Raw genomic sequence first — 12,428 nt, 5'->3', positions numbered from 1 at the left:
GCGGGATCTTAGTTCCCCAAGCAGGGATTGAACCCAGACCCCAGCAGTGAAAGTGCTGAGTCCTAACCACTGGACCACCAGGGAATTCCCAACACTAAAGTTTTTAGAATACTCAGAAACTTTATGTTCTTTCTTTCCTCTGGTCCTGGCACTTTTTATTCCCTCTGCAAGGAACACTGTACTCATCCCCTAACAACTCCAGCTTACTCCATCATCCTTCAGAACACCTTAAACATCATCTCCACTGGAAAAGCATTCTTGAACCTGTACACTCCTGTTTTGTAATCTGTCCGTGTGTCCCTTTCACTTCCAATGCTTACCCTTCCTAACAGGGTTTATCTTTATATTGGAATTGTTTACTTGTCTCTCTCTCACCAGACTTGTACCCTTTTTGAGGTCAGGGACTGGATGTTAACTTGTTGAATCCCTAGCTCCACGTACAGCCCTGTTTCATAGTGAATACAGTAAATAGTGGTTGAATGAGTAAAACTAGCTTTACATTGGTGTGAGGACATAAGCTCAAATTAACTAAATCCATCTTACTGTTTGGGGTTTTTGCAGATGGAGCCTTATATTGTGTTTGTCATAAAACTACGTATTCTTCTCTTCCAGATGACTATAATTGGTATGTATTGAAATCCAATTGAAAAAAAAAAGTTTGTTAGCTCTATCTGAAATGATTTAATTTTATTTCTTGTTTTGGTATTTTCTGCTTTCTTTTCTGATTATTCTTTCTTTAATTTTGTTTTTAAAAATTATTTCAGTGATCTTATTTACCCAGTGTCTGGGCTTATAAATGGTTTAAATAAAAATCATTATCATTGTGTTTCACTGAATACTTCATTTGTTGTTAGACAGACTTGCTGATAGAAATGCTGTCTTTTCTTCCTGAAGTATTCTTTAGCTTTTTGGAAAAACTAAATACTTTTTATGGTTTTCTCTTAGGGTTCATATGTATTAGCTTAAGCAGTTATTTATCTTATCTTTTGTTAACATTGAATAATCCTAAATTACAAATATTTAATTCAACCACAATTTATTTGGTACTTATTCTAGTCAGTATGCTAAGAACTAGGAATAACATATGAATGAAATATTGTCCTTTATCTCTATAGCAGCGTCTTATGTGCAGAAACTACAACGTGTTTTCTTAAGTTACATTGTTTTCATTGTGAATTTTAGTAAAAATGTATTTTCTTCCCTCTTGACACCAGTTTTTATTGTAAATTTAGTAAGTGTTAAGATAGTGATGGAATAAGACTAGGAAATAGGTAGCACTTTTGAACCTGAAAAGATTGAGTCTTATGTGATGTGTTTTGCATTATGCCAAAGGCACTTGGAGAAATGCTGATCTAGAAAAAGTGCTCAGCTACGGTCTTTATGATTGGAAATTCAGGTGATCCTTTACCTGGAAGATTATGTATTTTGCTGATCTTCGGCTTTAATAATTTAAGTAATCTCCTTACAGCTTTTTGAAGGTAGCTTTTAGATAAGGAAAAGAAGTTCTATTAATAGTGATGAATGAACTTGAAGATCTCTTCCAAAGGTTAAGAAAACAAGTAACTTTAACAAAACAAATAATTTGAAGAATAATTTAGATAAAATAGTGGGTAATGCAGTAAAGGTTTGTTGTGGTAGTTAAGCTGATATATTTTGTGGGATGGTATGAGTTGTCCCCTGTAATATGGGTACCTGGTTTGCCAGTCCAGTGACATGGTGGCATTTATTCTTCAGGGATTTGTGATTAACAAATTTTGGCTTTAATAATCATTTTGCCTTGAATACAGTATAACTCTGTTTCTAAAACATTCTTTTTTTTAGCAAAGTAGAGCTTGCTTTGACATCTGATGGCAGGACAATAGTATGCTATCACCCTTCTGTGGACATTCCGTATGAACACACAAAAGTATGTATAAGAAAATCTCTTGTAATTTTTAATTTGTTGTTGGACTATTCACCCTTCTTTACAGTATCCAAAGAGAAGGGAATTGTTTGATTTTCTTTATTTGGTTTAGATCTTTTGGCTTTTTTATTTTACTGTTTTGATTTTTCTCTTATTTCTTTTCATCATTTTTCTCTAAAGGTTTTTTTCAGTACACAAAGTGAAACATTTAAACACAATTACAACATTAGTTTTCTGGTCTAAAATTTGGTAGATTTCTGACTAGGGATCAAACACACCTAGTATAAATTTTAAAAACACATTGTCCCGGGCTTCCCTGGTGGCGCAGTGGTTGAGAGTCCGCCTACCGATGCAGGGGACACGGGTTCGTGCCCCGGTCCGGGAAGATCCCACATGCCCCGGAGCGGCTAGGCCCGTGAGCCATGGCCTCTGAGCCTGCGCGTCCGTCCGGAGCCTGTGCTCCGCAACGGGAGAGGCCGCAACAGTGAGAGGCCTGCGTACCGCAAAAAAAAAACAACAACACATTGTCCCATACTACTTACTATATATTGCAATCTAATAAATTATGAAAAGTTTGTATTTTAGTGTACTGTTACATAACTTTTATATTGTGTTGGTTTTGATAATCCTTTTCATGTTTGGTGAATTTCTTCTTTTTTCGGTTAGTTTTTTCTTTTGCTTTTTTTTAAAAAAATAAATTTATTTATTTTTGGCTGCATTGGGTCTTCGTTGCTGCGCACAGGCTTTTCTCTAGTTGTGGTGAGCAGGGGCCACTCTTCATTGTGGTGCGCAGGCTTCTCATGGCGGTGGCTTCTCTTGTTGCGGAGCATGGGCTCTAGGCGTGTGGGCTTCAGTAGTTGTGGCTTGTGGGCTCAGTAGTTGTGGCTCACGGGCTCAGTAGTTGTGGCTCACGGGCTCGAGTGCAGGCTCAGTAGTTGTGGTGCACGGGCTTAGTTGCTCTGCGGCATGTGGGATCTTACCGGACCAGAGCTCGAACCCGCGTCTCCTGCATTGGCAGGTGGATTCTCAATCACAGCACCACCAGGGAAGCCCCTGGTTTTTTTTTTCTAATGGGCCAACATGGGCATATATTTTAACTGGCCTAGTTTAATTTTTTCCATATATCTTCAAAAGCCAGGCACTAGATAAAGGAGGTTTTGTTTTTATTTTTAATATAATTTAACTTGACCCAAGTCTTTTTATTATTTTATATATGAATAGCTTCCTCTTATTTCTTTAAGCCCTCTTCTGCTATATTTCGTAATGTTTGATTTGCTTTTTGAGGAGAAAATAATTCGTCACATGATGCATCTAGTGATATCTATTTTTAAAAATCATCATTAGGGCCAGAGTACCGGTTTGACAAAACAAATTAATGTTATTTTACTAGTTTGTATTCCCTTTTTAAAACCTCACCATTTTGTCTGCCTGCTTTGTATTCTAGCTAGATACTGTAGGCAGTATTCCAGTATTCCTTTTTTGTTTCATTTCTTTGGACAGTGTGTAGAAAATAGGAGTAAGTCACTGACTTCTGGCCTGTAAACCTCTAGCTCATACTATATTGTGCCTTCTTACATTGTTATTTTTTGTTATATTTCTGGTCGCGTGCTTTATCCTTGTTTTAGCAGTTTATACTAAGAAGCCCAGGACTGTGTGATCATTTCTCAGTGTCCAAACTCTCATCCCCATATGGCTCTTTGCATCCCTGAATCTGATGATTTTCCTATCTTTCCCAACTCTCAAAACTTTTCCACTGTACTTTTAGAACTTACTATCATCATTAAAATCTCTCATGACCTTAACTTCTTCCAGAATGTTGCCTTCACCTTCTGACTCTAACAGAAACTTGGCTGTACCCTGGTGTCATTGCTTCCCTAGCACTCTTAAGTAGTTGTGCTTTTCTCTCCTAAACCCTTTTACTACTGAGCATAGAGATGGAATAGGTGTCCCTGTGGCTCTTCACTGTCATATCCAGATCATCTTTCCTCCTCCGTAACAATTTCTAGCTTTGTAGTTTGTATCATTAAACCATACCATCTACTTATCTTTTTTCTTTTGCTGTTATCTGTCATCACGCATTTCACTTCTCCTCACCCTCACGTGCCCCCATCCCTCCACTCTTCTTTGAAGATTTTAGATGTACTCTCACACTCTCCAACACTGTGTCCTAATTCTTTGTTATTTCAGTGTCCATGTAGATGATCTGTCTACTACCCCAGCCTCTTAACTTTTTGATCTTTTTTCTGCATGGGAGTGGAGCCCCCCCCACTCCTGTGGTTGTACCCTAGAGATGTTTTAATCACAAATAACTCCTCTTCCTTCCTCCCAATCTAGATTTTTAAGAATTCCACTAGCTTACTACCAACTCCCCCTAGTTTCCCAGCTTCAGGAATTATTCATCCCCTCATTAAGATCTGCATCAGTTGATCGAACCACTTGTTCACAGTCCTTCATGTATCTTGTACATTCTCACTTCTTTCTTTACCCAGCATAGATTCCATGGTCATCATCATAATCACTCCCTTGCATACATACCCATCTCCCTGCCTCTTTTTTTGTTGAACTCCCTTTGTTGTATCAGTTGTCTCCTCTCCCATGTCCTCAGTATTCCTCTCTCTAGTCTAGGAGATCACTCCTGTCAGTTCACACTAATCTCTCTACTGGTACCACACTGGCCTCCATGCTGTTCTTTAAGGTAAGTACTTAGGAAGCTCCTGCCTCAGGGCCTTTGTAGTTACTGCTTCCTCTGCCTGGAATGCTTTTCCCCCAGAAATCCTCATAGTTTATTCCCTTTCCTTTAGATCTTTCCATATTTGTTACCTAGAGACCCTCCTTGCCACTACATTTAAAATAGTACCCCTGCCCCTGGAATCCCTATTGTCCTTCACTTTGCTTTGCTTTTCTTAATAGCATTTATCATTTCTGGCACACTGGATATTTTCTTGCTTTTCTGTCTGTCTCCCTCCATTAAAATGTAAGCTCCATGAGGACAGGGCCTTGTCTGTTTTGTTCCCTGCTAGCACCTGGAATAATACCTGTACTTGGTAGGTGCACAATAAATATTGTTGATTAAATAAATAAATTTGGCCCTCTCTCTTCATGCTTAAGGGTTTTCTGTTTTAAGGCTAAGAGATATTTACATGGAGAAGCATGGAAATTTTTTGCTTCTAAAGTAATAAATTATAGATTGGACTTTATTTACAATAAGAAACATTCTCGAAAACATGTTACTGTTAAAATATGTTCCTTCTGAATCCAGATTTACAAATTTCATGAAGATAGTATATAACATTAAATAACTATATTTAAAGGTGACTTAAAATTTAGATTTGATTTTCTTCTTTTCTCAAGGAAGTAGCTGCAACTCTAGTGAGCCCTTTCATTCTCTAGGTCCTGGAAAGCATATTGCATACAGAGATCCTGGTCATAAGTAGAAATACCTACTGACACTGGCTTTAGGAAAGTTAAGATGATTTGTATCTTTGGTTTTCTGGTAATTTACATTTGAATCTAAAAGATGTTGATTATTTTCCATGGATCCAGGTAAAAAGATCCTTCTTTCTGTTTCAGCCAGGTATGTGTTTTATTAAAACTAAAAATATTTTTCTAGAATTTAGGATTTCTAGTTTAGGAAGATAAAGATTTTAAACCAGGGGCAAAAAATAATGATTTGGAAAAATAAAGTAAAAATGTAAGTACTCAAAATTCTTTTTAGTGGTTGATTTAGTGGAAATTTTCAAAAGTCAAATTTGAAAATTATTAAGAAAAACAAGGGAAATTCAGGATGACAGTTCTGAATGTTTTTTTTTAAAGTTGACATTCAGTTTTATTTTAGTTTTTACTTTTTACTGAAATATTCATGTACCCTTTCTTTGAAGTTTGATCAAGGAGATCAAATACAACCTAAAAATCAGTTCTGAGTCTGCAGAGGCTTTTGGTTTAGACTTCTAAGAAGCCATTAATTCCAATGTCTTTTATCTGTGTGCCTGGAAAAGAAATACAAAGGAGAGAGAATTTGTTATATATTAGAATTGAGCCTGTTGGGAATAGGAAGAGAGACAATGAACTTTTATTAACACTTGAAAATAACTGTTTGATAATAGTTAAAACATTTGACCTTTAGCAACAAGTGTAGTAACCTAAAAGAGAAAACTATAGGCTCTAATCTAGCATTTGCTAGTATACCTCAGGGTCTGATAGTAACTTGCAAAGACACAAATATTAATATTTCATTCTACATGTAAGAGATGATCATATAAAATGACTTAAAATGTCTAAGGAGCACTTTTTTTAAAATAAATTTATATCACTGTTTTCCTGTTTGAGGCCTTAAAATAAATGTTAACAGCTACCTACCATTATTGAACTCAAAGAGTACAAGGGACAGCTCAGCATGTTATTATTTCACTTAATCCTCATCAAACCCTTATTAGGTAGGTAATTACTCCTTAGATTTTACAAAAGGGAGATTAAGAGCTTAAATAACTATTCCAAGGTCACAGAGATAGTAGTTATTGACCAAAGCCCAATTCTTAACCTCTTCATTATACTTTCTCCTTATTCCCTCTCACACTAAGGAAGTGGTTCCTTATTCCTACTTAAAGGAAATTGTTACACTTAAATCTAACTTTGAAAGCTTTTCATAATCTGATTTCTCAAGATCCATTTTTTAAGATCACCTGCTTATTGTATGTTTTTACCTACTTTGCTTTATGTATAATGTTTGTTATTCCTTCTAGAATTCATTCTGCACTCTGTGACAAGGCTCTGACTTGGCTCCTGTTCTATTTCTCACTAATATCTTTGTTAATTTGCATCTCTATAGTACTTAGTCAGTTGTGCCACCATCATGTACTTATATATTGCCTTTTAAAGAGGTTTCAGTTTTTCCTGTACATAAACTAAATAAATATGAGTCTATGCTGTAACATTCAGTACAGTGGTAGAATGTAGCAGTTGTCGTTAATAGTGTGTGAATGTAAAGAAGACATCTGTGTTTGAATTGTTTCTTTTTTGATGGTAAATTTAGGTTTTCATTGTGTTGTAATACATATCTATGGTATTTGTAAAGCAAGGCAATGTTACAGTCTTGTGTTACATATGTTATCACTTAATATTTAAAATATAGGTAGCTTGACTTTCCAAGATACTGATTTTTAAGGGCTTTAGTCAGCCAGCGTTGCTGATGGGCATATGTTATATCACTCATGTGTTGGGAGGAGATGAGATTTTTTTTAGTAATTAATGTCTTTGGGGGAAAAAACTACTCGAATTACCATAAAGCATCATTTGATGGCATTTCAGGTACCTAAAATGAAAACATTGAAAAATTTCCTGCTTCTTTTGGATATAAGAAATGTCATTTTCTATTAAAGGTTTTTCATTGTATCTCACTTTAATGGTATGCAAGGTAGAGACTAAACTTTTAAGTTAAAAAATAATGGGCACAATTTATAGTTTTGAGAAATAGAAACTAAAATATGTTTTATTATTGGGGGAAAATAACTTTAAGAACTTTATTATTGGAAAGGGAACCCAAAACTTGATATGAGAAGAAAAATATTTCTGGGGAATTCCCTGACAATCCAGTGGTTAGGACTCTGTTCTTCCACTGCAGGGGGCATGGGTTCGATCCCTGGTCAGGGAACTAAGATCCTGCCTGGTGTGGCCAAAAAAAAAATTCTGATTCTTTAATGAATAGTACAGCTAAGTGAAACTGTTCTGATGACTTATTTACCCACCTTTAGGTACGATAATGAAGTACTCAGTGTGGTAATTATTTTATTGTAAACTCAATCAGATGCTGGCTAACATTCCTACATTTTGATTTGTTCATTGCTGATTATTTTGCAGCCTATCCCTCGGCCAGATCCTGTGCAGAATAATGAAGAAACACATGATCTAGTGCTGAAAACCAGATTAGAAGAAAAAGGTGAATACTTAGAGCAAGGACCCATGATAGAACAACTTAGCAAAATGTTCTTTACTACTAAGCACCGTTGGTATCCTCGTGGACAGTAAGTTCTATTTTCTTTTCTCCTTCAACTCTCACTGAACCCTACAGAAATACATAACTTTACTTCTATTAACAAACTTCTGAGGTTGTACTTTGCATGAAGGAATTAACACCCAGTATATCACCTATTAAATTGTATTTTTAAATCTACATATATATAGCTAAAATGAAATAGTACTTCTTTTCCTTTATTTTAGTGGGGGAGTTTAACCAAAGCTTTCAGGGAATTTTGCAAGAGTTCTTGAAAATTTTTCCATTCCGTGATGTAGTCATTTTATGTATTGTTTTTATTCATCTTCTTGATGAATACTTGATCTTGTCCTCAGCCCTCTATCCATTTATTTAACAGATTTTGAGTTATTGCAGAAAAAATTGGGGTACAGCAAATGATTGGGAAGTATATATATTTCTCAGTTCCTTTAGGAACTACAGTTGCCCCTCTGTTTCCCAGTACTCACATTTTGTTACATTGATTCTTACCTCGTATCTAATTCTGGCTTTAATTTGTTTACTTCTTTTGATTCTTATTTCTTTCATATCTATCTTATTCCCTACTAAACTAAGAAACTAAAACTAAGAAGTGGCTTTTTAAAATTGTTTGTTTGAGCAAACTTTGTTTTTATTCACTTGTTTTATTCACTTTGCTTTTACTCACCCAGTAACTAGCACTGGGCTGGCACATTTATGGCAGGACATGCTTATGGAATTAATGAATATGCAATCATTGAGCTGCTTGAAGTGATGGGTGATCAGAAACACAATCGTTGTTTGTAAGTTGTTAATAGCCAAGGAAGGAAGATAGTAGAGTAAATAAACAAATCAAGAGATTGACATTTGAAGGATGGTTAGGAGCTAGCCATGCAGAATGGGGAAAAGGCTTCACAGGCTGAGAACAGTATGTCATAGAGTAAGCTGGGGAAACTGCAAGTAGTTCAGTTTGGATGGGACCCAGAATATGAGGAGGGAATGTAAGAAGGGTCTTATGAAGGATTTTGTGTCGTGCTGAGGAGTTTAGGTTTTATTTTCATTGCCAAATTCTAAGAATCAAACTGACATCCCTAAAGTTTATGCATTAGGAGATCCTTCAGTAGGTTCTGTATTTGGGATAAGGTGATACGTGGAAAGATTGGAGTCAGAGGGACTTGCTATGAAACTGTTAAAATAGTCCAGGTGAAATTTGTTGAAGATCTACATGAAAGGACTAGCAACGGGAACAGAAAGGGGGAAAGTTAGAGAGATAGGAGACCTCTCAAGTTTCTGACAGAGGTGTTCAGGTGGATGGTGGTGCCACTCATACAAGTGGGGAAACAGTAGAGAGTGAGGAAGATGAACCTATTGTTGGTTATGTTGAGTCTGAAGACTCTGGATCATCTGGTGGGGAGCAGTTCTGAAAGCAGGGGCATGTATGGACCTGGAGCTTGGTTTACTTTTTTAGTTTCTCTTTAGAAGGTACTTTCTCCCTTATCTGTAGTTACAGTAGAGATTCCTCAGGGCTCTGCCTTATACTCCATGTCTTGCTAAAATTTGTTCTGAGAGCTTCAATTACATTCATTATATAGATGACATGCAACCTGCTCCATTATACATTTTTTAATTTCCTCAGCCTTATTCCCAATGTCATTGTTCTTAGAATATTACTAACTAGATAACTGTCCAAAGTTTTAAATTCATTATAACAAAACACAACTCTTCTTTTCCTGTCTTAAAAAAGCCCCTCCCTTAATAATCTTCCTGTAATAGAAGTGATATTTCTGTATCAATTTCCCAAGGAAAAAATCTGTGATTTTTTTTGACCACTGTAGTGCCTTTTTTTTTTTTAAATAAATTTATTTATTTTATGTATTTATTTTTGTCTGTTTTGGGTCTTCGTCGCTGCATGCGGGCTTTCTCTAGTTGTGGCAAACGGGAGCGGGCTTCTCATTGTGGTGGTTTCTCTTGTTGTGGAGCACGGGCTCTAGGCGCACGGGCTCAGTAGTTGTAGCACATGGGCTCTAGAGCACAGGCTCAGTAGTTCTGGCCCACGGGCTTAGTTGCTCCACGGCATGTGGGATCTTCCCAGACCAGGGCTCGAACCCGTGTCCCCTGCATTGGCACGCAGATTCTTAACCACTGTGCCACCAGGGAACTCTCCTGTAGAGCCTTTTTTTTTTTTAAGGTAAAACAATATTTGTTTTTATTTATTTGTCGAAGTACAGTCAACCTACAATGTTACATTATTAGTGTACAACATAGTGATTGAATATTTTTATAGATTATACTCCATTTAAAGTTAATAGAAAATAATGGCTATATTTTGCTGTGTTGTGCAATATATCCTTTTTATTTATTTTATACATAGCAGTTTGTGTTTCTTAATCCCATACCTGTATCTTGCCCCTTCCCCTTTTCTCTCCCCACTGGAAACCACTAGTTTGTTTGCTATATATGTGAGTCTTCTGTTTCTGTTTTGTTATATACATTTGTTTGTTTTACTTTTTAGATTTCACATGTAAGTGATAACATAGAGTATTTGTCTTTCTCTGACTTGTTTCACTAAACTTAATACTGGGAATCCCCTGGTGGTCCAGTGGTTAGGACTTCACGCTTTCACTGCCGAGGGCATAATTTCAATCCCTGGTCAGGAACTAGGATCCCGCAAGCCACGCTGCGTGGCCAAAAATAAATAGATAAATAAAACTAAAGTTTTAAAAAAATATATAATACTATCTAGGTCCATCTATGTCACTGCAAATGGCAGAATTCCGTTCTTTTTTATGGCTGAGTAATATTCCATTGTATGTATTTATCACATCTTCCTTATCCATTCATCTCTTGACCACCATAATATCTTTCAATTTCTGCATCTGTTTTATGTCCCCTTCCTTGATTTTTCTTTCTTATTTTGTATCCACTTTGTTTATGCATTCCCTCTTTGTAATTGTAAGTTAGGTTATGGGAAAACAAATTAGCAAGCCATTATATAGCCCCGTATCTAAATCACTGCTGTATTCTAAGATTTCTTTCCATGATTCATAACATTGTTCATGTTTATCTTTTATTTCTGTCCTATTAGGTAGATACTTTAGTTCAAGCCCCACCTTGAAATTTTTCTATAATGGATTTCAGTACCTGTTTCTTTCCTGCATGTTTCATGTTGCTGCAGTTTTTTTGCCATCTTTTGTTCATAACCAAATCGCTGAAGTTATGAAAATCCTCTGTAGATGTGTAACGTAAAGGGGGCAAGACTGAAGGCAAGAAGACCATTGGGGAGTCTTAAAACCAAACATGTTATCTCCAGACATTTTTGTCTAGTACCCCACCTATGTTTAATCTTATTACTTATTTAATCTTATTAGTGCTAATTAGCTTTGACTGCTAATTAATTTAATCTCTATGGTATGTCTTCTTGCATCAGGATTTCTAGGCACTTTCAGTTATAAGCAGACTTTAATTAGATACAATTGATTATCCCAGTGTCTCTCCTAATAAAGAGTTCAACAGGAAAACTCTAGATGCTAGCTTATGTGTATAAGGAAAATTTTAACCTGTAGGCATTATCCTTGTGATGCATCGTCTTTCAAAATTTTAAATAAGCTAATGTGTGATTACTGATACTCAACAAGTATTTATTTGGTAGCTACATATATATTTTGGATTAATGTAAGCCATTTCAAATGTTGGTTTCTAGATGTTAGCACCTCTTAAACATCAGGCAGTATATAGAAGGATGTTTTACTAAATATTTCACAATTTTAGATTTATAACAGAAGAATGGGACCCATTATGAATTTAATAATTAGAGATATATAACATCTTTTTAAACATTTTTTAAAATTTATTTTTGGTTGCATTGGGTCTTTGTTGCTGTACGCGGGCCTTCTCTAGTTGCAGCCAGCAGGGGCTACTCTTCGTTCCGATGCTTGGTCTTCTTATTGCGGTGGCTTCTCTTGTTGTGAAGCACGGGCTGTAGGTGCATGGGCTTCAGTAGTTGTGGCACATGGGCTCAGTAGTTGTGGCTTGCGGGCTCCAGAGTGCAGGCTCAGTAGTTGTGGCTCACGGGCTTAGTTGCTCCGTGGCATGTGGGATCTTCCCAGACCAGGGACAGAACCCGTGTCCCCTGCATTGGCAGGCAGATTCTTAACCACTGCGCCACCAGAGAAGCCCCCTATAACATCTTTTTAAATATGTTACTGAAAGGTATAAAATGCTTGTTTAAGAAATATTTTTAAACAATTCAGAAGTATTTAAAGTATAAAATAAAAATCTTTTTTATACCTACTAATGCCCTATTCCCCATAGATGAACACTGTTAAACTCTACCTTTGTGAATAGCCCAACCTCATATTATACTCAGTTTTGTGCTTTTTGAACTCCAATAAAGTAGAACACTTTTCTGAGAGTACAAGTTTTTGTTAAAGAGGCCAGACTGACTCAAATCATCTTGTCTCTGCTACTTACTAGCTAGTTATTCAATCTTATTATCTATTAAAGAAAGTAGAAATAATAATGCCTAATTTACTTGGTGGTTTT

At 36.2% G+C, this 12,428-nt stretch overlaps 1 protein-coding gene across 5 annotated transcripts in view; it reads left to right on the top strand.

The window, feature by feature from the left end:
• MRPL42 (mitochondrial ribosomal protein L42) overlaps nucleotides 1-12,428 on the top strand; it is a 44,679-nt gene that overhangs the window by 19,241 nt on the left and 13,010 nt on the right. For 4 of the 5 annotated variants that reach the window (XM_030856398.3, XM_060307058.2, XM_060307059.2 and 1 more), the window contains 3 exons: nucleotides 562-625; nucleotides 1,822-1,906; nucleotides 7,757-7,920. In XM_030856398.3, the coding sequence (XP_030712258.1) occupies nucleotides 562-625; nucleotides 1,822-1,906; nucleotides 7,757-7,920 (313 nt within the window). The remainder of the gene's footprint in view (nucleotides 1-561; nucleotides 626-1,821; nucleotides 1,907-7,756; nucleotides 7,921-12,428) is intronic. The other variant, XM_060307060.2, reaches the window with a different exon arrangement.

Source organism: Globicephala melas, chromosome 10, assembly GCF_963455315.2.
Source record: "Globicephala melas chromosome 10, mGloMel1.2, whole genome shotgun sequence".
NCBI lineage: Eukaryota > Metazoa > Chordata > Mammalia > Artiodactyla > Delphinidae > Globicephala > Globicephala melas.
Note: the sequence above shows the minus strand (reverse complement) of the source record. Positions and strands in the feature narration are given on the sequence as shown.